General features: G+C 36.8%; 1 protein-coding gene across 1 annotated transcript in view; it reads left to right on the top strand.

The window, feature by feature from the left end:
* The first annotated feature begins 16,717 nt into the window (after window positions 1-16,717).
* The window catches only part of LOC146505744 (acetylcholine receptor subunit alpha-like), an 18,850-nt gene continuing 12,915 nt past the window's right edge, over window positions 16,718-22,652 (top strand). The window contains exon 1 of the mRNA XM_085182606.1: window positions 16,718-17,056. Coding sequence (XP_085038732.1) covers window positions 17,002-17,056 — 55 coding nt within the window. The 5' untranslated portion in view covers window positions 16,718-17,001. The remainder of the gene's footprint in view (window positions 17,057-22,652) is intronic.

Here is a 22,652-nt window from a genome sequence, read left to right as displayed (position 1 = left end):
GTCTGCCATCTCAATCTGCGGTCTCTCCTTTGCTCTTTCGGTTTTCTGTGCCAAGATGAAAAGATCACTCTTGTCTGCTGTTTGTCGTTTTCGCTCTGAGAGTTTTTCCTCTGGTTCTTTGCCACATGCTGCTAGTCTGACAGCTTGGGTCAAACGAACTGACCCACCACGCATTGCTAATGTGCTCCGGGGGAATCAGTTAAATTATTCTCACTGCGGGGGTGAAGACATACACTGGCATCAAACTCCTCAAGGTTACGCAGTATTTAGCCCCAAAGCTTCCAGCTGTTTACAGAAGATGAAGCACAGATGTGCGATAAATTAAAGGAAAAGCCAACATGAAGAGCCTTATGTTGTTAGGTCACCATGTGCACATGAAACTACTTCATAGTGTTTTGGTGTTGATTCTATAGGTCCATGAAGCCTTACTGGAGAGATCGAACTCAATTCTTCCTAAAGATAAAGATAATCCCTCATTTGCTGATGGTGTCAGAGAATCCAGCCTAATACGTCTAGGGCTGTTTTCAACCAAAGAAAGCCTTGACCAGTGGCGTGCATGGAGGATTTTTCTCTTGATGAACTTAATCTGCTACAGTGTAGAGGTGCACTCTGCCTCCTAGCCTTTTTAGCCTGAATTATAAACAGACATTAAAAAGCTGCTCTTCTGCCATTTTTAACATTTTCTAATTTAGAAAAGTCAGCACAGGAAAACACACATTACAGTAAGTCTCACTACAATATAAATTCTTGGTAGATTAGATTGTGGCAGTTTGTGTGTTACAAAGTTTACACTCCACTTTTACACCATCTGTTTTAAGAAAGTGCAGCCACAGAGTGAACATTAATTAAGCTAGCTGTTACTGTCAGGTTGCCACATGTAGATGTAGTCTGCTCGTCCCGCTGTCAAAAATAATGGAGTTATCCTGAAAGGCTATTTTTAAAGCATTTTTCGACTTGTCTGTGAAGGTTCTCAGTCATCCAGGTCATGGTAATCTAAAGAGCTTGGAAAGAAAAGCGACTTCCAAGCTACTTAGATCACTTTTCCATTCATGAAAATTTGTGGCGACTTTTCCTAATGATGAACATTTTGTCAGATAAAAACATTTTGACCAGACAGCTGTCAAGGTGAAATAGAGACTGTGGTTCTAAACAACTTCAAATACTAAAAAATGAAATTCAAATGAACTGAACTGGGCATAAAAAGGCATTCTAGGCCATCTTACAGGGGAAACCACTGATGCCTGCCAGCCTGCCACCGCAAGGTTGAAGAGAGGCCAAGGTAGCAGCAATCCACAGACAAAGGCAGCTTCAGTCAATACTCCACACCAATACTACAATTTATTCAACTACAAAATCCTGACAGTTTTACTTCTAGATAGTTATTGTAGACTTCAGACTCTGTTGGTTCAGCAAGTAAATTTGATTTGAAGTGCATTGTTATACAGGAAAAGAGCAACTTATAACACAGAAATCTCTGTAGCAAATACATAATCAAAAAAGTAAAAATTTTGACATACTATTTTGTTTTTGCAATGACTGGGAACAAAAATTGTAGCTAGGTTTGAATTCTGACAAATTGCCAAGACCTTTTTATACCTAATAGGATAGAAAGGTTTCCCCCAAGAAAAGACAAAGATCCCTCAGGTGAACTTTGTATAGATTTGCAGTGAGTAAGTGCGCCCACAACATGCCAGTTAGGGATTACATCACATCCAATACCTTTCGATACCTAAAATTCCTGAAATGTAATCCTATTTTTATTTTAATTGTATATCAAGTTTCAGGTATCATTGGAACAATGTTTTTCTCCATTTTCTGTGTATTATTGTAGGGTCTTTACCTTACGATATAAAGCACCTTGAGGCAACTGCTGCTGTGATTTGGCGCTATAGAAATGAAACTGAATTAAAATGAAATGAAATTTACTGAGGCAGCTATTGTTCCAGGAACTTTATCCATTAGCTACTGATGGATAAAGTACCTCCAAAATGAATGGAACAGGGGAGGAAGACAGATGCTCAAGTTTATGAAACTTGCCATTTTCTGTTTAGCTAATTTAGGATGAAAATATTGCAGTTACCTTTAAAGGTGTTGAGGCATTCAGTAAGATGAAACAGAGGCAAATCCAGGGGTTAGATATAGCAGCAACTCGCAATCACACTGAATTTACAGTATGACCTGGATCTAAATGACAGAGCCATGTTGCCATCACCATTAGAGAGCCTGTGTGTCTAAGGCTGTATCTTAGTGTGTATTTCTATTCTAAGTAGACACAAAAGTGCAATTCCCAAGAAAAGCTCGTTGAGCTCTACTTAATTGTTTGTACACTCATTCAGAAGCAGAACTGTGATACTGGCAAGAGGTGCTGAGAGAAGGAAAAAGGAGGAGGAGCTAATTAGGGAGAGGTACAGACAGAGAATAAGTGTGGAAGAAGACCACTATACGTGTATGCTATGTGCACAAGAACTAAATCTATGCATTGCAGTATCTCCCGGCATCACGGCTTTTTCATGCCACTGTATGTTATTTCAAACTGATATACACATTTAATTCTGTTCATTTGGACAGAGTGTTTTTAGTGGGAGAAACATCATCATTCATCCAAGTTACTGCTTCAATCCAGCTGACTGCAGGCTTCCCCAACCTTATAAACAGTACAGATGCATAACAACCAAAACTAGTATTAGCATTAGTTACCATAACAATGAGCCACAAGCTTTTATGATCATAAATGTGCAAACTGTCATGAATCATTGATCAATGGCCATGAATACTATTCAGAGGGCTTGAGTGAGTACATAGAGGTCTCTGTGAATGCCACTGAATATGGGTCGTGGCCATGAAAAGTTTCTTGCACTAAAAATCCTGCATCCAGATGAATGGAATCAATTTTCTGGGACTTCCTTACCTGGATTATTGAGAACGCATCAAGATTTGTGTCCTACAGTTTGCCATGCCTGACTGAAGTGGAACATACACTGGTTGTTAACATCAACTTGTCTGAGGTAAGATAAAAGTTTGCTGGAATGCACTCAGCTAGCCAAGCTTCAGTACCACAAACATCAAAAGTTTTATTTTGAACAGTAAGCACACATACTAGACATGATCTCAGTGTTATGTTTCTAGTTTAGGTCTGACAATGCTTAGGGTTTCAACTCTGTATAGCCTGGTTTTACAACAAGCTGCAATTTACACATTTAAAGAGAGACATGGCAATTGTTACTTTTATGTACTATAAAAAGAAAATACAATCTGAAATGTTTCATGTCAGGCAAAATGAAACAAACTAGCAGACCATCTGAAACTCTCAGCTATCCAAGTTAATAAATCAGTAATAGAGCCTAAATTGGCATAGAGCTTAGTATTACATACATTCTGCTTTGTGACAGAAAATAACAATTACTGTAGATTAATGAATCTTGATTTTCTTGCTAAATCTTTATTTCCGAGCATAATTCTGACTTTGTAAGTCTAACCATCTAGACACAACAGAGCGAGAGAAAAAAAAGAAGACAGGTGGAAGCACAGAAATAGATCAACAGACTGTCAGAAAAGAGCAGACACATGAAGCCCTGGGGAGATGTTGTGTCTAGGTGAGGTTTTACAATGTGAAACATCACAACACTTCCATATCAGACATGAAGAGGATTTCCACAGCAGCTCTCTTCCTTCTTCTGTCATTTTACTCTCTCTCTTCCACTCTTTTGCAGATCTTTCTGCAGCCCCACCCTGTCTGCTATGGTTTCTTGCCACATCTGTCAGGTAGAAGACAAAAACCAACTTTTCTTTTTCTCTACAGTGTATTCTAAAGATAAAGTGTTGTTTCACTGAAACTTTATAACCAAAATTACACAATCTAGCATTTTAAAAAAATATAAACCGCTGAGGCAGTGAAGTAGATTTTCATTGGTGTTTGCGTGCATACTGAGAAGTGCTTTAAGTAACCCCAAAGTAGAAAAACATTATGTAACTGGATACCATTTACTGTTTAAAACTGCTACTTCCTGTATACCACCCAGTGTCTCCTGAGCAATGCAGCTTATTTGACTTGACTGATTAACAGTGACAAAATAATTTGATAATTTTAAGTCTGTCCATTACGGTTTAACTTAGCTATAAATTATGAAACAGTTTCATAAAAAAAATGTTGCTTCCCATTTCTCTGTAATTCAGTACATGACTTCCCTCATGGATCAAATCACTTTAAAATATTAAATGTCACTATAGCAAGCCTAGCCAAGTGTATCTAATGTTACTCAATGCACTTAGCATGGGCATCAGCAACACAGAAGCTAAGAACAAATGCATCATTTTTGATTTGTATATTTTTAGCTTTGCATTGTTTTTAATGTTTTGTTGTTTGCACACTGCTGACAGATGAGGATGTAATAAATGAAATAAATATTCTGCAAAATGCATGCTGTAGTGTCCAGTTTTCAGTCTTATATGAACTAACTAAATAAATAAATGAACAACAAGCATTTTATTTATCCCAACATTATTAGCTCTTGCTGGAAGCTTTATGTTTTCAGGTTGTCTGTCCTTGACACCTTGAAATATTTTTTCTTTTTAAATTTGGCCAAAATATTTACCTCACTCAAAAATGAACAGACATGATTTTTGGTTCTTTGTGAACAGTTTAGCGAAATTTTAGTGAAATTGAATTAAAGCTTTTTGAGCATCTTTTTTTTTTTGCTTTTAAAATGTTACTGAACACATAATTTTTCATTTTTACTGTAAAAATGTTCTCTAAATATTACACTATTAAATGGTATGTCAAAGTGATAAGCTAATAATGATGTTTCAGTGTGCTTACTAAGGCCAATTAACACATTGTTTTTAATGCTTACCTATTCATACTGTGAAGCATCACTTGTGAATGGCCTTTTTATAAGCAGCTTGTGTTTTCTAGCAGCGAGGTCTGCTATAAAACTTTGTTTATTTTGAGTTGTATAATCTTTTCATAGAGGGTAAAGATTGATTTGCCCTTCTCGAGCCAATAATACGCATGAGGCTGTACTGATAATGACAGTCAAGCACACGCAGGACACATCATCCCCAACAGACTGCGGGTATATGGATCATACCCTAAATTGCATAGAGCGCCTCTATGTATGTATGCACTCAAGTAATTCTGCATTCACAATTTTAACATCTTTGTGGAAATGCCTGGTGTGAGCCCATATGTGTAATGTGCATAAAAATGTGTATGTGAGAGTCTGTTTTTGTGCTGCAAATGTATGAAAATGGTGTCTGTGTGTGACTGAGAGACAAAGGTGGAGGGAGCAGAGAGAAAAATAGAGAAAGAAAATACCAGCATTGTCAGTTGCACTTAGTTCAGAGCCCATGTGATGAGTTCTCCACAGTGGCTGCAGGGGCCATAACCCCATTATTCGCAGGTCGCACACGCTGACCCCTAGTGTGGGACTTTATGGGATTGAAAGTCCGGTTGTGGTCTGGTTGTGTACTTTATGGACTACATACATCGTGTGTGCATGACTGTACGTGTATTCGAGTGAATCATGACAAAGATATATATAAGAGAAAATGTAATATCAGCTAAGATTTGACCATTTTAACTAATTTATGTTCAGTTCAATATAAACGGCCCTCAGGTATGCCCACAATCCTTTTTATAAGGAGGAGAGAATATACTGGAGAATTCTGAAATGCTAAAGATGACCTCACTGGCCCCAAAGAGCCAATCAACAGTCAAACTGTGAAACACATTAGCTAATCATAATGCACTGATGGATGGGAGCGGATTTAAAATAATAATAATACAATTTTAGCTGTGTGATGGCCAACAAACTTCTGTGCTTATTATAAGCAGTTATATAAGTTGGATAATATATAGCTAAGTGTACCTTTTAAGCTTTTCTTTATGTACTGTGTCTATAACACAAATTAGCCTAGCATTTGTTAAGTGCTTTCATGTGACAAACAAAAACGTGTTATAACAGCTCTGTCACATTCATTAAGATTGTGGTTACAAAATAATCAAATAGAATCATTTCAACATGGCTGCCAAGCTTCTTCTTTGTTCTAGAAGCCCTTAGTATGCTCTGTGATACAATCATCTCTGTCACCGCCTGTGTCTAGAATCTGGGGGTCATGTTCTACTTCCTACCAGTGTTGGACGTTACACTGCTTCATCATTCTCTATATAATTGACAATTTTTTTAACGCAAACTCTGTACTTCATTAAATCATATTGAGTTCCTTCAAATGATTTAAGTGCACTTGAACTCTAAGAACTCCACCCAGAATATTTTGGCAATGCACCAGTTGTTGTCCATCAGCTAGAGCATGCTCACAGGGTTAGCTCTGAAAGCTTCAAAGTTTTCTTTTCCTTTGTAGGACTGGAGCTTGGATCCTGCATGAAAATGTTGACACTACATTTTGATTATTCATGACTGTGGACAAGAAGGATGTTGAGACACAAAAAGTGGAGGTATTGCCATTTTATGTAAAGTCACTTAAGCGCGTTTTTGTTAGATTAGGAATATAGATAATGCTTATTGTTATTATAGTGTTTACAAGTATTTTTTTTCTTTTACAGGCAGAATTTTTGCTTTTTAGTCTGGTTTAACTAGCTATGGTTTTTTTCAAAATTAATCAGTACTGTGAATCCTCCTCTGACATGCTTTAGGGTCACAGGGAGAATTGATTTTCTTGTACATTAGTTATTGAGGGAGAATTGATTTTCTTGTACATTAGTTATTGGGGGTCATTTGGGTTGAAGTAGAACCAGAAAATGATATATACGAACTGTAGATATGACATGTAGGGCTGATCATGTATGTACTCTTAGACTACATATTTGAAACAACGTAAGACTGCATTGCATATCGTAAGAATTCGTAAGTTGATACATTCAGACATAAACTCACTAAAATTATGCTTCTGTTTCTGTCAGCCCCCCCCCCCCCCAAAATCTTTTGTTTTCTTAAGTCTGTATATTTGCAGAAGCCAGTATACTTTGATCATTTTAAAGCATACCACAGTATCTTAAAATTCTTGAAAGTTTTATTTCAGTACACTATAAAACAAAAAGGTCATGTTTTACTGTTAAACTGATACAGAGACTGAAAAACAATATCAGTGGGACATGGATTTTCATCTTTCTAACTAGACACTTTAACAAATTAAATAAACTTCTTGTTGTGTACATCAAGATGGTCATATTACCTCATGCCCACCAGGGACCAAACGTAGTAGATGTAGGTAAATTAAAAACACATCAGTGCTCTCATCTTACAAGGACAAAATGTAAGTAAATATAGTATCTCTACCAAGAATTGAGGCTAATTAAAATATACTAGGACTCGACTTGGCATTTAGGGACTTAAGTGATCATCTCTCACCTGGGGCCTGTTCAAGGGGACATTGGATTTTGACTTTCCTTCTCTAATAGAGTTTCTTTGAAACAAAAGAGCAAGCGAGAATTTTTCCTACTTCAAAGAATCATGAGCACAGAACTCAAAGCAGCAGAGAAGAAAGATAGGCGCATGCCCTCAAAAAAGAAACAAATTAAATCTCGCTTCCTGTCCATCTCTTCTGTCTTTTGCCTACTACTTTCATACTGTGCTATAGTCAATACCCATGCTGTGGAGTCAGAGAGGTGAGTTACTGAACATGTTTTCTAACAAAGTCAATTTTGTTCACTGTCCCGGTATATAAGCACACAACAATAAAAAGCACAGTCTTGATTTTGTAACGATAGAGGCCATTGACACTGTTGTATTTGGATTAATATCATGTGGCTGGGTGATTATTTTTGTTCTTTTAACCATTTAGTGCCCTTTGGACAACATTCCAAGAAACACTATTCAGTGCATGATCGCACAAATACTCTGATATCTTGACAAATAACAATGAGTGAATACATTAAGTCAAGTGTGACCTGACTACACAGAAGATTTGAAAATCCAGTCTTGATTAGGGATGGGTACCGGTGTCCAGTGCCATGATGGCACCGGTTCTGACATAAACGGTAGTAACCAGACCGAAAAGCAGCGCACATTTCGGTGCTTTATTTCGGTGCTTTTTTTTCCTGAGATGTGATACACTTCGAATTGTAGCCAATCATTTTACGTTTCCGGGGATAGTAGGCGGGTCCAGGTACGTACGTTCTTTTAGAGCAGAGCTACAGATTAAAAATGTCCAAGACGAAGCGGTCAAAAGTCTGGCTGTACTTCACAGCAAAATATGCAAACTCAGCAGCCTGCAACAAGTGCTTTAAGCTGATACTGTGGAAAGGAGGTAACACCTGAAATCCGATGAAACACCTGGCGACGCATAGCGTCTTTTTTTAAAAGCCGAAAAATGCGCCGTATTTGATAGCTTGCTGCGAGACCTCACACCGAGCGCATCTACTGCAGGTGTGGTGCCTGTTATCGGACCCGGAGTTAGCAACATCCCCCAAAAAGCTGAAGAGTAGAGTCCTGGCCCCTAGCCCTGCCAGTGTAGCAGAAATGATGAGGATGATGATGGCAGCAGCAGCCGTTCTTCTCTGCGTGAGTAGCTTAATGTTGTTCGTGTTTAATTTACGTTGAGTAGGCTAACCACGTTATTAAATTAATGCATGTAAGGTGAACTAGCAAACATCATCATAGCTACATGCGGCTGCCTTCTTGTTTGATGGCAGATACTCCCTTCACCCTGGCCAAAAAGGCTAAAATGACCAAAGAAAAAGTGGGAAACAGTTAAACATGAGAGGTTTTTGGACAAATTTGTGTTTTTTCCATTGTTTAAGCACTGCTTCCAGCCAAGAGTGATACCATATATGCCCTATAGCTGCAGAAAAGGCTAACATTGTTATCTTTTTACAAAAAAACAGCTGAACATGAGAGGTTTTTGGACCAATTTTGTGTTCTCCATTCTTTAAGCACCGGTTCGAGCACCGTTTAAGCACCGGCACCGTTTCAAAAGTACCGGTTTGGCACCGGTATCAGATAAAACCTAAACGATACCCATCCCTAGTCTTGATTTTATAAAGATGTAAAAAAGGATCAACATCATAACTAATTGTTTTTCCCCCCATTTCAGATTTGACAAGATCATGATTTTCAAATGTTTGAAAATAATAAGCAAAAAAGAAAGGTTGATGTGACTGTTTTTATCTTAAAATGTATAGCTTCTTTGTTTTTGAACCATCAGGTGAATGAAAAAGAAGAATGCAGTCCAGTCCAGTGTTCATGGTGTAGCGTAATTGCATGCTGCTTTACTAAAGCAAAAAAAAAACACACTGAGCCAAACTTAAAACCATCAAAAAGTCTTGTGTGGAATTCCTTTAAATAATGAGCAAAAACGTGGTCCAACACCCACAGCACCAGTTGAAGATAGCATGTCACAAGTCTGGGAGTGTCATTTAAGAGTAAGTTGGGGTGGAGTCTCCTAAGAACTGAATATACTCCCACTGAAAATTAAACTGTATTTTTTCCTTTTTTAGATCTTGACTCGCTCTATTGGGGAGAACATCCACAGTGTTTCATTAAGCTTCCATGGACTTCAATGCAGGATTGCTTGACTTTGAAACACTTCTCAACATATAATGTCTCTCACATGATACTCACCTTATGTAATACATCAAAACTTTTGAAAACATTTCTGTCTTTGTAGAAAAACATTATATGCAAAGAATAACACAAAAAGGATGTGAGCTACACAGCTGTCCTGAATAGATCATTTCTGTTCTCATTCAGGATACTGGGTTCCTGATAAAAAAAATTAAAAATGAAAAAAAACTTTGCAAAGACAGGGTCTAATGCATCCACAAAATCAGAGGCCTATTTCTTTTCCTTGACTATATGACAGCAATGAGACTGGCAGCTTTTTGACAACTGTCTCCTCTTAATCAGCAATCTCTTTCTCTGCATTTTACGCAATGCCGTTTGCTGTTACCAGTGACCGCAGTTTACTCTGGTCAAATTACCTTCAGCAATTTGCCTTTGATTTCTCCTGAGAACCATAGATACTTTGTAGCAGACTACGCAACTACACTTCCCTTAAGAGCTGAGATGTGTGATGTAATACATTTCATTTTTGGTGATGGGTGGAAAAAAGTTACACAACTTCCATCTTTTGTGCTATCTATTCTACTATACTTTAAAAATACCAAATAGTCTAGAAGACATCCACATATTTTCCTATCCTTACAAATAACCATCCTCTTAGGGCAGTATTTGTATTACACACAATCATTTATTACACAAAGCCACATTTACAGAGACCATGGCAGGATGAAATTGATTTTTTGTGCCTCGTAAGGACACTTTCAATTCTCTTGATGGTGTCTCACGACAAAGGCCTTTCTCAAAACCCTGTAAAAAAGATTTCATTTTTTAAAATCTCTGCTTGGCTGGAATGCCTATCCTTGTTTCTTCAGTATGTCTATCTTTATGTCTCTCCCTCCATATATGTGGTCTGTTGTATTCATGTGATAATCAGATGTTTTTACATTGTAAAATATTTAAAATGACTGAAATATGCCAGACAGAATGACTAAACAAACTAATATCCCCTCACACAGCGCTTCAAATTTTCATCAAGCACCTCAAATTGCAAGCATTTTCATTCAACATATGTTAAACATATTTCTGTCTGGTCTTTTTAGACTCTAACCACTGGAATGTAAGCTCTTCACCAGACATCGTTTAGCCAGCTGGAGAAATCTGCCCTTTCTAATCTCAAAGTATTCAGACTTTAACTTCCAGCATATTGCATGGATGAAATATTACTCCCACCTCCTCTCATATGTTCCAGTCCAGTTTCATTCAACAGCTGTGGTAACCATCAACACCCCAGCTTGAGAGAAGAATATATTGAATAAACACACAGTATCTGTATCTGCAATATGTTATCCCAAACAACAAATTAAAATGAAGCTGTTTTGCAGTTGGAGTCTTTCCAGCCCTTCAGTTGGTCAGAATAATAGCTGAGTAAATAAAAAGCTGTGAGGTTTTAAAGATGTTTCATGTGTGGAGCACGCTAGAAATACGTTTGAATATAGAAATTTATTTTTTGTTCCAGATCCAGTCATGTTTTAAAGTGAACAGGCCTGTCCACTCTAACTAGGTGGCCCAAACATCTACGTATGAACCAAATCCTGCATCTTTACACACGTAGTCATGTTAAAGCATTACATTTTTACTTGTCATCCAATTTCGTCTTTCAAACAAGAAACTGTGCAGCTTAAATTTAATCATTTGGGATGTTCTTGTTTTGACAGTTAGCTGTATTTATGAAAGATCAGTGCCAGTTAAGCCTAGCAAACACTGATGGTGTCATATTGTACTTTGCTTGCTGCGGTTGAATTTACATCCAATACACATAAGAAAGTGTGCTGTTAAGCCTTTTTCAGTGCACATTCCTGTTTTGGAAACTAGTGTGCAACAAATAAAAGAAAAAATAATCTATCCTTCATTTTCCTCACTATAGATAAACTGTCAGCTCATCTGAAGAACTCAAAGCATACTGAGATTTTCTCTATATGTAGTGTATATATCTAAAAGTAGGTCATCTTTAACCTAAGTCTGGTCTTTCTATGCCAGAACATAAGTGGCTTCGTCGTTACTGAGTAGCTTGTATTTTACTGTGAATACAGATTTTTTTGGGCGCCCAATTCTTCCAACATCTTCATGAGTTTCTTCGGTGTGACTCTGGAATTTACTTTCATCTGTAGGAGACAGATTATGTCTCCTTCCTGACTTACGTGATGGCCGTATGATCGAGTTGCGTTTATGTTTGCGTATTATTGTGTGTGCAGATGAATAAGATACCTTCAAACTTCAAAATGACTTCAAAGCATGAACTAGACTTGTGTGACATCTTTCTTTTGATTTCACCATGATGTCAAGCAGAGAGGTTGCGCAGCAGTTAGAGAAGCCTCAAACTGACTAATAATGTCTGTTAACCTGTTAGAAACTGTTTGCGTCATGAGTATAAATGGAAACTTCATATTCGTTTTTTTCAAAATTTAAGCATAGAAAGAAAAAGACTTGAAAATAATGCAAAAATAGACACTACAGGATATTAAAACTGCTTTGGCAGAGGAAGCAATTTACCACTTCACGTGATCTTGTGGGAATGGAGATGTTAAGAAAAATGACGGCTGTGGTTCAACAACTATAACTGTAACATTAGCAATACTAACAAAAGCAAAGGCCAAATAAGTCTGGATGAGAAAGTAGCTGGGATGACAGGATCACTGAGGGTCGACTCTTCAGCAATAAGTGGAAGTAAAAATATTTCCATGAATGTGTTTTTGCACTGCATGTTTTGCTTGTTATAAAAACTATCTGACAGGAATCAGTATTACAGACTTCACTGACGTTTAAGTTAGCAACTGTTTGATCTGATCAAACGAATGCATTTGGAAAATAGTTGTCTGGACCCATGTTTGTAAATTCCTGACTTAAAACATTTGGTTCTGTCATCCAGCCTTTTGCTCAATGTAGTTAATATTTTTCATAATCCAGCCTCACAGAACCTCCAAACACAGGAGCAGAACATAGAAAAAAATCTGTGCATCTTGCTGACTTTGTAGGTTATCATCACCACGTCACTTCTGGTGATCCTCACTTCCAGTGTGGAGGCTCCTTAACTACCATCTAAAGTAAAGTAAATTACAGAGTAATATGTAAACAGAGAAAAAACAGAAAGCTCAAACCCAAAGTAGATTCTAATATTAATACCACCACCCCCACCCTTTTATAAATAAACAGCAGACAGAACAAAAAAAGAAACACGCAAAAAGCCATGGCAACATGCAAAGAATATTTGGTTTAAACAAATCGGCTTTTTCAAAAGATTTCAGTTTGCTTAATGGCATCTCTGATCAAAGCCATTAACTTAGTCTGTTTGACAGCAAGATTACAGGAAGCTATATTTAGGTCAAAAATAAATAAATAAGATTAAATGCACATTTATTATGACTTCATATAAAAAAAAAAAAAAAAAGTGTACGCAATAATAATTCACTAGGTTGGCTGGTTCAGTTCAGCAGGCTGGTTATTTTTTCAAAGGAAAGAGTGTCCTTTTAACAACTAGGCAACTCCCTCACACGGCAACTAAATTAACCTCTCGTGATGCACTAATACCAAATTTCTTTCACAGCTTGTTTCCTCGCTAACTTAAAATTGTGTCTTTCCCAATTAGAGCATCACGCCTGTGTGTCTACTAAATAACCTTCAGTAAGCCTTGAGTCATATTAAATCATGGTTGCTCATTTGCAGATAAAATTAGCGGCCTAAGATGAACACAGACAACGTAGGGCATGTAATGTGTCATTTATCCCTCTGGGAAAACAGTTGTTACTGGTTTGTTGTGAGTTACCAGAAGAAGACAAAAAAAAAAAGTCCTTTTAATAATGACAATCTTTTCAGAAATGTAGTTTTATAACATGAGATCTGACACTTCAAAGAGATGGTAAGTGTGCAGATGTAAAGTCTTGATTGGCAGTACCTTGTAAACTGTGCAACCAGTAAAACAGTCAAATTTGGGGTAATAATTGTAGTGCAGAAATGTTTTTTTATAATTGAAAATAATGTAAATTCGCCATGGCATTTGATCCTGTGATTTCTCTGAGATAGTGGCAGGCGGCTATCACCAGTTATCTCAAAGTATTCTTTCATATTCCCTTCAAAGACCAGTATCAGCTTTTACAAGAAAGAGGAGAGACTGAAAACTAGAGTTTAGTGTGTGGGCTCGTGTGTCCTGAACAGAACCCGAGACAGGAAGCAAAACACATAAAGACATGTGAAACTAGTGTGCCAGACAGAGAGAAAGCCTAGAGGAAATGTACAGAGTGTCAGAGAGAAGCACAGAGTTTTAGACAGGGCAATAGAGGCAAAGACACACAGACACACACCCAGGGTAGGCCACAGTGCCATCAAACCCTGTTGTTTAGTCTTGTACTGCCATCTACTGTGGACAGCAGTCAGTTCATTCAGGTTCACGAGTTATTTCAGTGAATATTTATTAACTAAGTGACTTGCTACACACTAATCGCGTGCTATAATGTCAGTGTAATGCAATTCTGTGATTCTTTAAACACCACCACCTTTAAGTCCACCTCTAATAATGAACAAGTTACACATTAGTTGGAGATACAAAACTCTTGACTATGATTACCTGCATAATGACATTGACTTCTAGATAAAATGTTTTTCTGATGCACATTTAGTGTCAAAGGTTTATAAAGAAAAAAAAAAACAAGGCATTACATTTGCTTTTGATAAAGTCCGATTTTGGTTTTGACGCACTGAGAATACAGTGTATACAGTCTACTTAAGACCCATTACTGTTCATCACTGGGATTATCTGTTGGGGAAGTAAAAGTTGTGTGTGCTAGAAGTGAAACTTCATGTGTCTTTGGTACAATTTTAATGTGAAGTCGCACTGGGTTGTTTTGATTATCATCATAAAATTTTGTCCACTTGCTTCTTCAAAATAAATTAATATAATGGTAATGGTGTCATATTTTACCCTGTGGTCCATTCGAGTTTAGAGGTTGAGCTACATTAAATTTTTATTCTCACAGCTGCTAATGGCTGCCCAGTCTAATCATAAAACCTACTGATTTGTGACAAGGCTTCTGATCTGAGCAGTTTCATCACATGCAAAGTAATATCATGTTAGGAGATAAATAATCCAGCTTTTTGTCACTGCAGCCCAGAGTTTGTGGCAAAGTTTCTGAGCAGTTCTTTGTTACAACAGTATATTCTGCTGCTCCCAGTTAAAGACGTGACTCACATTCAGGCTCGTATTCTCACATTTTGTCTCTGGTTTGATGCGCTAAGCTTCTGCTCTCAAACAAATCCTGCCATCTAGTGGATGAACAGCAGCATGACCACAGCCTATAACAGTATGTTAATGGTCTTGGTAAATTGTATATTTCGTACTAGTGTCATGAGCAGTATCACAGCCCTAAAAGATGTTTATGCTTTGTTCTCGCGCTCCAGGACTTTGTTGCCATCCTCCTTTGGAGATGATTAGCAGTTAGTTTAAGAAGGGGTTAAGATCAGGAAGAGCAGTGCTCCAGTGTCAGAATTCCTCTATTTTTACAATGTTTGAGCTCCATGATCATGGTGGTTTACTCCACTTTAAAATTGTATCTTTTTTCTTGCTTTTCTTCTTGGATCACTAGCTTATTTAACTAACTTATCTTCTATCTTTTTGAAATAGCAGATACTTTAGCAGCTGAATGTAACCACCATGTGGTCACGCATTGCTTTTTGGATTCTGCATTTTGAGGCCTGAACATTAGCATTTTGGCCACTACTGTGTTTTCTGTTTTGCTTTGTTTTTGGCTTGATTTGTAACCAGAAGATGCTATATTTAGAAGAGAGGCTGGCATGATCAGCTAACAGCAACTGCATTCATAAACTGTACACTGGTTCCAACATATTATTGTTAAATGTTTGATAAAACACTAGAAGTTCATTAACTAAAACTAAAGCACAAATTTACTATACTACACAGCAAGTGTTAAAGGGTTCTATTAAGAATATTTCAGAATGCAGGCACAGTGGAGAGGTCCAGTTCAGTGCGCAGAAGTGAGGCCTAGCAGGCAATGATGAGCTTCAGCTGCCTGTGTCAGGGGACCTGTCAGTCAAAGTAGCCAAGCCCCCAATTCCAAGCAACCAACTGGATAACTAATGAAAATAAATAAATAAATAATTATAAAAATCACCCCTTGTTGAATTTTAATAAAGGGGGAAACTATAGTGGCCAAAAGCATATTTTTTACCAACCTGTAAAAATACCATTCCCTAAAGTTGGGATTTTTTAAATTTAATTTATTTTTCCACCCTTATACTTTTTTTTTTTTTTTTTAAGTTACTTCACATTTTACAGACACTTACTTGGAAATGTTGCACACTTAAAGAAAAGAAATTGAAGAACAAAATAAAATAATGTTCAGGGTTTTGTAATATTGCCTCCAGATCTAAAAAAAAAAAAAAAAACAATATGCAATTTCCACTTTTTGTTAAATTAATCATTTTCTTGAATTTTAACAAGTCCTGCTAGAAAAGGACCAACTGAAAATCAGATTAATCTGTCTAGACTGCTCTACCAATATGCAAATCAATACAATGAAAAGCCCAAAGTAACAAAAAACTTGGTGTGATTTTGAAAATTGTAAGTGCATACTTACATGTATTTTTAAAAAGTCAGACAGAAGTAATCAAAGGAAAAAAGCAGAACTCTTTATGACAGTAATGAAAATCACTTCACAAAAATTTAATAAATTGCCTCGTCAAAAGTCAGTGGTTCTGTCATAAAATAAAACTCCTCCGAGTCATTTTTAACAAAATAAAATTCACCTTAAGAAGGATGAAAAACCTTTTTTTAACGTTTAATACTGGTCAATCGGAAGCACACCGCTTCATGCAAGCTAGCAGTGTAGTGGGTATAGTGTGTGTCTGTCTGCTGGAGTGTGTATTACCGCTTAGCAGCATGTGTGGACATGCTTCTCATTCCACCAGTGACAGCTATCAGCTGTCCTCCTGTTGGCCTTCCCGTCTCTGTCTCCTAAAGTGTTAGCATGTTCGTCTTCACTGATTTAAGCCAAGCTTTCTTTAACTCTGACTGTTCTTTGCTACTCCGTTTCATTGACAGAGCATGAGTTGGGTTCAGTGAGAGAAAATGATGATTGTGCTTTTTTGTGTATATTCTCACACACACACACACACACACACACACACACAGTCCCAGCTGTCTCCTCTACATGACACGCGCTGAGAGGTCGGGATGTTGTTGGGTGGGGGAAGTAGAGTTGACCATAAGAAACATGAGCTTACATACTGGATGATCCCCTTCCCACTACTCACTTCAGCTTTAAGGTGACTGCTACAGCTTTAGTGCATGTTTCTGTGTCTATGTAAAGTTAGCATACAGGTTAGATTTGGTTCTGACCTGATAACGACTCGACAACACATTACCAAACAGATGCCGTGGATTTCTAAGCTGTTTCTTTAAACATCTGGTGGAAATATGAATGTTCCAAAGGTCCACGTCTTACTGACATGCATCCTCTGTGTATGTTCTGGTAAGTAATCCTCAGTATGTGTTGATATTTCAATCTTATCGGTTATGTTTCAGCTTGCTGTAACAGTGCTGCTTCAAAACAGATAAAGAAGAAAGAAAAATATTATTCAGAAAATCAGACATTAGAAATGGTTCATTACAAAGTACTTTCCATGCTGTGAAATTTTAGGCTTCTGTAAATTATGTTAGTCTCAGGAAACAGGACATCACTTTCTGACCAAAAATAAACACGTTAAGCAACGTTAATAACATTTTAAACAACCACAGAGGAGCAGCTGATTTTGGCAAATCCATTATACTGAAATCAAAGGGCTTCATCACATCGATGAAAAGCATAAAAATAAATCCAAATAAAAATCTCGAAGCATCATAATCATAATGACAAGATTGAATCCCCTTGGAAACAACTGGCACAATGAGAGAGAGGCGTTTGCTACTTCTGAAAAACCCTTTACAAAGGAGCAATGTCTAAAAAGAAAGAAAGAAAATTATCTGGTAATTGTGCTTTTTATGTATATGTGAAGACCATCTCTTTAGAGTTTACAGCTGTTGTATCGTGTTTTCACTGTGATGATATTCAGTCTTTTGTTTTACTTGTAAATCATTTTTAAAATGACGCTGTGGTTTCATCCGTCCTTGAAATATCCCATACCCACAAAAAAAGTCTCTCCAGCATTGTTAACATTCCTTTTGCATTCAATACTGTGTATTTATCATTGAGCAGGTATGCATTTAGTGCCTTTGCCCAAGGACATTTAATGTGACACATAGTTGTTAATCAACACACTGTTTCTTGGTGTACTTAAAACGGTGACCTCTCAAGTACTAGATAGTTAAATAACCACAACTTCAGTACCAGAATACCAAAAACCTCAGAGTCTTATATTCGATGCATTTTCGAATAAATTCCTGTAAGGTTCATGAGGTTTATGCTGCTATTTTTCCCATGGAGTATGGTACTTTTCATCACCTCATCCCATACAAATGAATGCACGGTTCATTTACTCATGTCATCTACTGTTTTGAAAGGAAGATGAAAGATGCAACATAAAGTGACTGGCTTATCTGGTAAAGGGTGAAATGATTTTTTTTTTTTTTTTTAAAAGGACTCTGGTTCTATTTAGTATCAAATTACCTCAGCCGCTGCCTTGAAGCAATACACTTTTATCTCAAAGAACCTATAATAAGATTAACTATACATGAAATCAGTCAAAGAGAACAAACACAAACATGTCCTTTGTATTGATGATACATAAAAATAGCACTTCAGAGTTTGTTAAAAAAAAAAAAAAAGAAAAAAGAAAGAAAGAAAGAAAGAAAACCCTAAGGATATAATATTTAGCAGATAATATGTACAAATGTATCCAAGATTAGAACATAAGGCTAGTGTATGTGCAACTGGAATAAATAAAATTAATTTATTCTGAAGTTTCTTTCAATCTCTTGAAAATAGGGCTGTGCAAAATCGTCCACGATATCACTCATAGTAATTTCTACACTATGTAAAGGTGTTGTATTGCAATATCATTGCTAGAGAAATGCCATGTTTTTATGTTCCTTGGTGTGTACAAACAGGGGACAAGCCCAGATATGAGTGGGGAACAGCTAGGACAATTTATTAGATTAAAAAAATAAAAAAAGCTACTTCAACAACCTCCAACAAAGCACTGTACTTTGCAAAATATGGAAGAAACTTGGAAAACAGGAAAAGCAAATGGTGGATGGAAATTACTGATGTGGTTATATGGAGGAGAAGTAGGGCTTTAAGCAGCCAGGACATAATATCCAAGTCAGAAAATACTTTTCAGTTTATTATGTGACAATATTGCACAGGTTCCAAACACATTTCGCCAAATCGTGACTATTGCACTGCTGCTACTGCTGGCACCTTGTTTCAATACATTCCTACTTCAAATTAGGTAGTGTGTCATCAATGACAGTAGCTCACTAGAAAAGAATGGAAAATACCTTTCATTTACTTGCAAGCATCAATCAAATTGTACTTTTTTGTTTTGCTTTTTCAATATTGCCAGAAATATATTATATATTATATATAATTAAATAGAATTATAATTAATATAATATAAATAAATTAACGTGCTGAAAACAAACAACCACTGGCAGTCAGTAGTTTGTTACTTGTCCACACTGTTGGTGTCCACCACTAACAGCTTCATCCAGGAATAACATATTTTTCTATTTCAATTCAGTGACTCATACTGATAGATTTCATGAAACACATTGATGATAAATTGATGTAAGATGGAGGTGGTATGTCAGGATGAATGGGCGTAGCATGTAAGCCACCAGTTGGATATTATCTGCATCACTGCAGACGTGAAACAAAAATGGATGCTCATAAAGAATTTGAAAAGGGTTTTATTTCAAGATGTTATGAGTGTTCCTTGAAACACATTTACCAGGGTCTTATATCGACATTTCAGCAAGTCAAAACTCTACTTAAATATTGTAAGAATTAGATATTTAGATAAAAAACTATATTCTACAATGGCATATCATGTTTTAATATATAACCCTAACCCTTTGAGCAAAAACCATCTTTTTAGATTGGGCTTAAGAATTCACAAAGTACCAGAGATAAGTTGAAATATGTTTTTTGTTTTTTGTTTTTTAAAGGCTCTTGTTTGCCAAAAAGTTCTAACAATCTGTAAATTGTAAATAAAAACAGAATATCATGACTGCAAAAAATTTACAAATATCAAATGAAAAATCTGTGATCTTAGACACCAGCTGCGTATGCTCCTGCTGGTCCACAGCTAACTGAATCTGAGATGGTAGAGTTTTCGTGTTGGATTATGTCCATAAGAGAAGGAATTTTTGGAGAGGAAATGAAACATACTACTACATTTTTTCCACATTTGTTACAATGTAGTTAAAATATTTGCAGAAAATAACCTTTTAGAGAGTTTTTTGAATAATTAAGTTAATAAAGTATTGGTGTGTCATCCACACCCCAACTCAACTACCCCAATAAATTTGGCCCATTCCAGTAGGACACATAAAGAGAAGAGAAAGTGGATCCCAGTTCCTGTTGTGGACACATGTAACTGTTATCATAGACACAAACGTACCAGTTCAACCATATTTAACAGGATGCTCCAATTAAAGTCCACTATATGGAAGGCAAAAAATTCAAAGCAAAGCCAGGCAGACAGATGAGCTAGTTTAAAGCGTAACTGGTTACTTGAATATTTTAAAAAACTTGCTCAAATACTGTCACAGTAACAACAAATTATTTTCCCTAGAAGTGTTTGTCTGTACCTTCTGTGTGCTGTCACTCAAACTAGTGATCTCTGTTCAAACGTTTCAAGAGCCCATATGAAACTGCATTAGACAAAAAGATTTTTATCTTGCAGCGGCATCATGTGTAAATGCAGAGTGTGGGCAATGACTGACAGCTCCAAGTGGCTCCCATGTCCCGCCTCTTCTCTATTTTTGTATGTGGTCAGATCAAAGCTTCTCAGTGCAAGAGACAGATGACATGCACACAGCAACAGGCACGGCTAATGGCAGACAGCCAAGGAAATGAATATCAACACTGCAGACAACAACACCACACTCATTATACAGATCTTCTATAAAGATCCCAAATGAAACTTTGAAAGGAAACCAAAACATGCTTTTGTGTGCATGTGTGTGTACATGGTAGTGGCTTATACTATTATACATACATACACACACACACTTTGGCATCTTAACTCAATCTGACTGCTCTCCAAGTTCTGCTTTGTGCACCACAAATTGTGTGTCTTGTAGTATTACTGTGTATTAATGACGTTTATTTACATTCAGCTAGATCTGGGCTGGGCACTGTGCATGTTCTTGTAACACATATGTGAGGAACCAGTTTCAGTATTAACATTCAATAGCAACTCTCAGTCTGGAGTCTAAAACCTTGTTGGTGCCCACCACAACATGTCAATAATGCCTAAAACAAGCAAAATCCTGATGTGTTATCAGGTGGTTGAGTCTTACCAGGGAAATAGCAAAAGTTGTAAACCTGAACCAAAACATAAAGTCCTGCTCAGACTTATTGCTCAGATTGTACACACAAACATAACATGCTTAGATTTAGCGTGTCTGTAAATCTGAGAGTCTACTTACTTATATGACTACAACTTGTAAATTGCATAGGTTGCCTGTCCTGAAGCACCCCCTGTGTTATTGCTTTTATCCAAATTTATCTTACATATTTTTTTAAAGATCAATTTTGTGGCTTTTTGCCTTTTTTAGCAGTTGAGCAGTGAAGAATAGACATGAAGGAGATGGAGAGAGCAGGGGAAGGGCAAAGAGCTGACGGTTAACCTTAAACCTGGGCTGCTGCATTTCAGCATATGGGCACCTGCTCAACCAGTGAGCTAAAATGATTGCCCTTTTTTTGGTTACATTAATGGGATCATAAACCTCATATTGTGTTCAATAAGTGAGACCATAAACTCTTTAGGAAAGTGGCAGTGATTTGACAAAAATAAACTGCTCCACCTGTAGCTGGTAGTTATTTTATAGTAGAGTACCCCTCCAAGTCAGAGTTCACAACAACTAAGTGTTTGTTTGTTTTTTGCTTACTTTCAAAAATGTTTCCTCTCCAACTAAGGGGTTAAATTAAGTTCTCAAAAACTTAATAAAGACTAAAAGTGGTACTCAGTCCAAAGGTTGCTAGTCCTCGGAGAAATTTCAGCTGTAGAGAAGCAGTTTAAATATAGAATAACACTCAATTGTAAGATAACACTCACTTTTTCAAAACCTGTATCTATTTGTTTTGATAATCTGGTGGTGGGGAGTATAATGTGTCTGAGTGCTGTTACCCTGGTGGACTAGCAGCAAAAGACTATGTTGAAGCTTTAAGTTTGACATTAGCGTGTCAGTTTGGTAAATTCTCCCATTAAATATATTATGCCCCTTCACATGTACCAGGTGGCTTGGTTTTCTATTCAGATTAAGTGTGTGCCTCAGTTCTTCAAACTACATGACAGCATCAGAGTTTGTAGAATACAGATGTATAAAGCACTGTAGGAGACTAAACTTTAAATGAAGCATCTATTCTTTCTCTGACCCTTTTTTTATATCTACATTTCACATCATAATCAAATCTAATCATATGCTTTACAATAGGACACTTTGTTTACTTTTGCAGTAAAATATATTTTGTGCCTTCATATTGATTGTCTTTTCTTGTAGTAATGGTTGCCGACTCCTCTACAGGAAAAAAAAAAAAAAAATGCTAAACTGTGGATTTTACTTCACTACTCGTGGAGCAAAACCCTCATCAGAAACACATGTCACTATTTAACAAACTAACTGCTGCAGAAAGGAGATGATTTTATTAGGAGAGATAAATAACTGGGCAGCAGCATCATTAAAAACTCATCAGTCAGGAGTGAGCCAAAGAGATGTGACCATTGTTCTCATTAATGAGGGTTTACAACAATAATTACAGCAAAATGAAACACTTTCTGAATGTTTTTACTCTCCAGCTTTTAAAGTTCAGCTAACACACAAACTTCAACACAGCTCGGTTGGTGTCCATCCAGAAATGTTTGATAAAAACGTATCAAGTTTGACGCACTGACTGTTTT

This window comes from Neolamprologus multifasciatus, chromosome 13 (assembly GCF_963576455.1).
Source record: "Neolamprologus multifasciatus chromosome 13, fNeoMul1.2, whole genome shotgun sequence".
In the NCBI taxonomy this organism is placed as follows: domain Eukaryota; kingdom Metazoa; phylum Chordata; class Actinopteri; order Cichliformes; family Cichlidae; genus Neolamprologus; species Neolamprologus multifasciatus.
The sequence above is the reverse complement of the archived record's forward strand: the minus strand, read 5'-3'. Positions and strand labels throughout refer to the sequence as shown.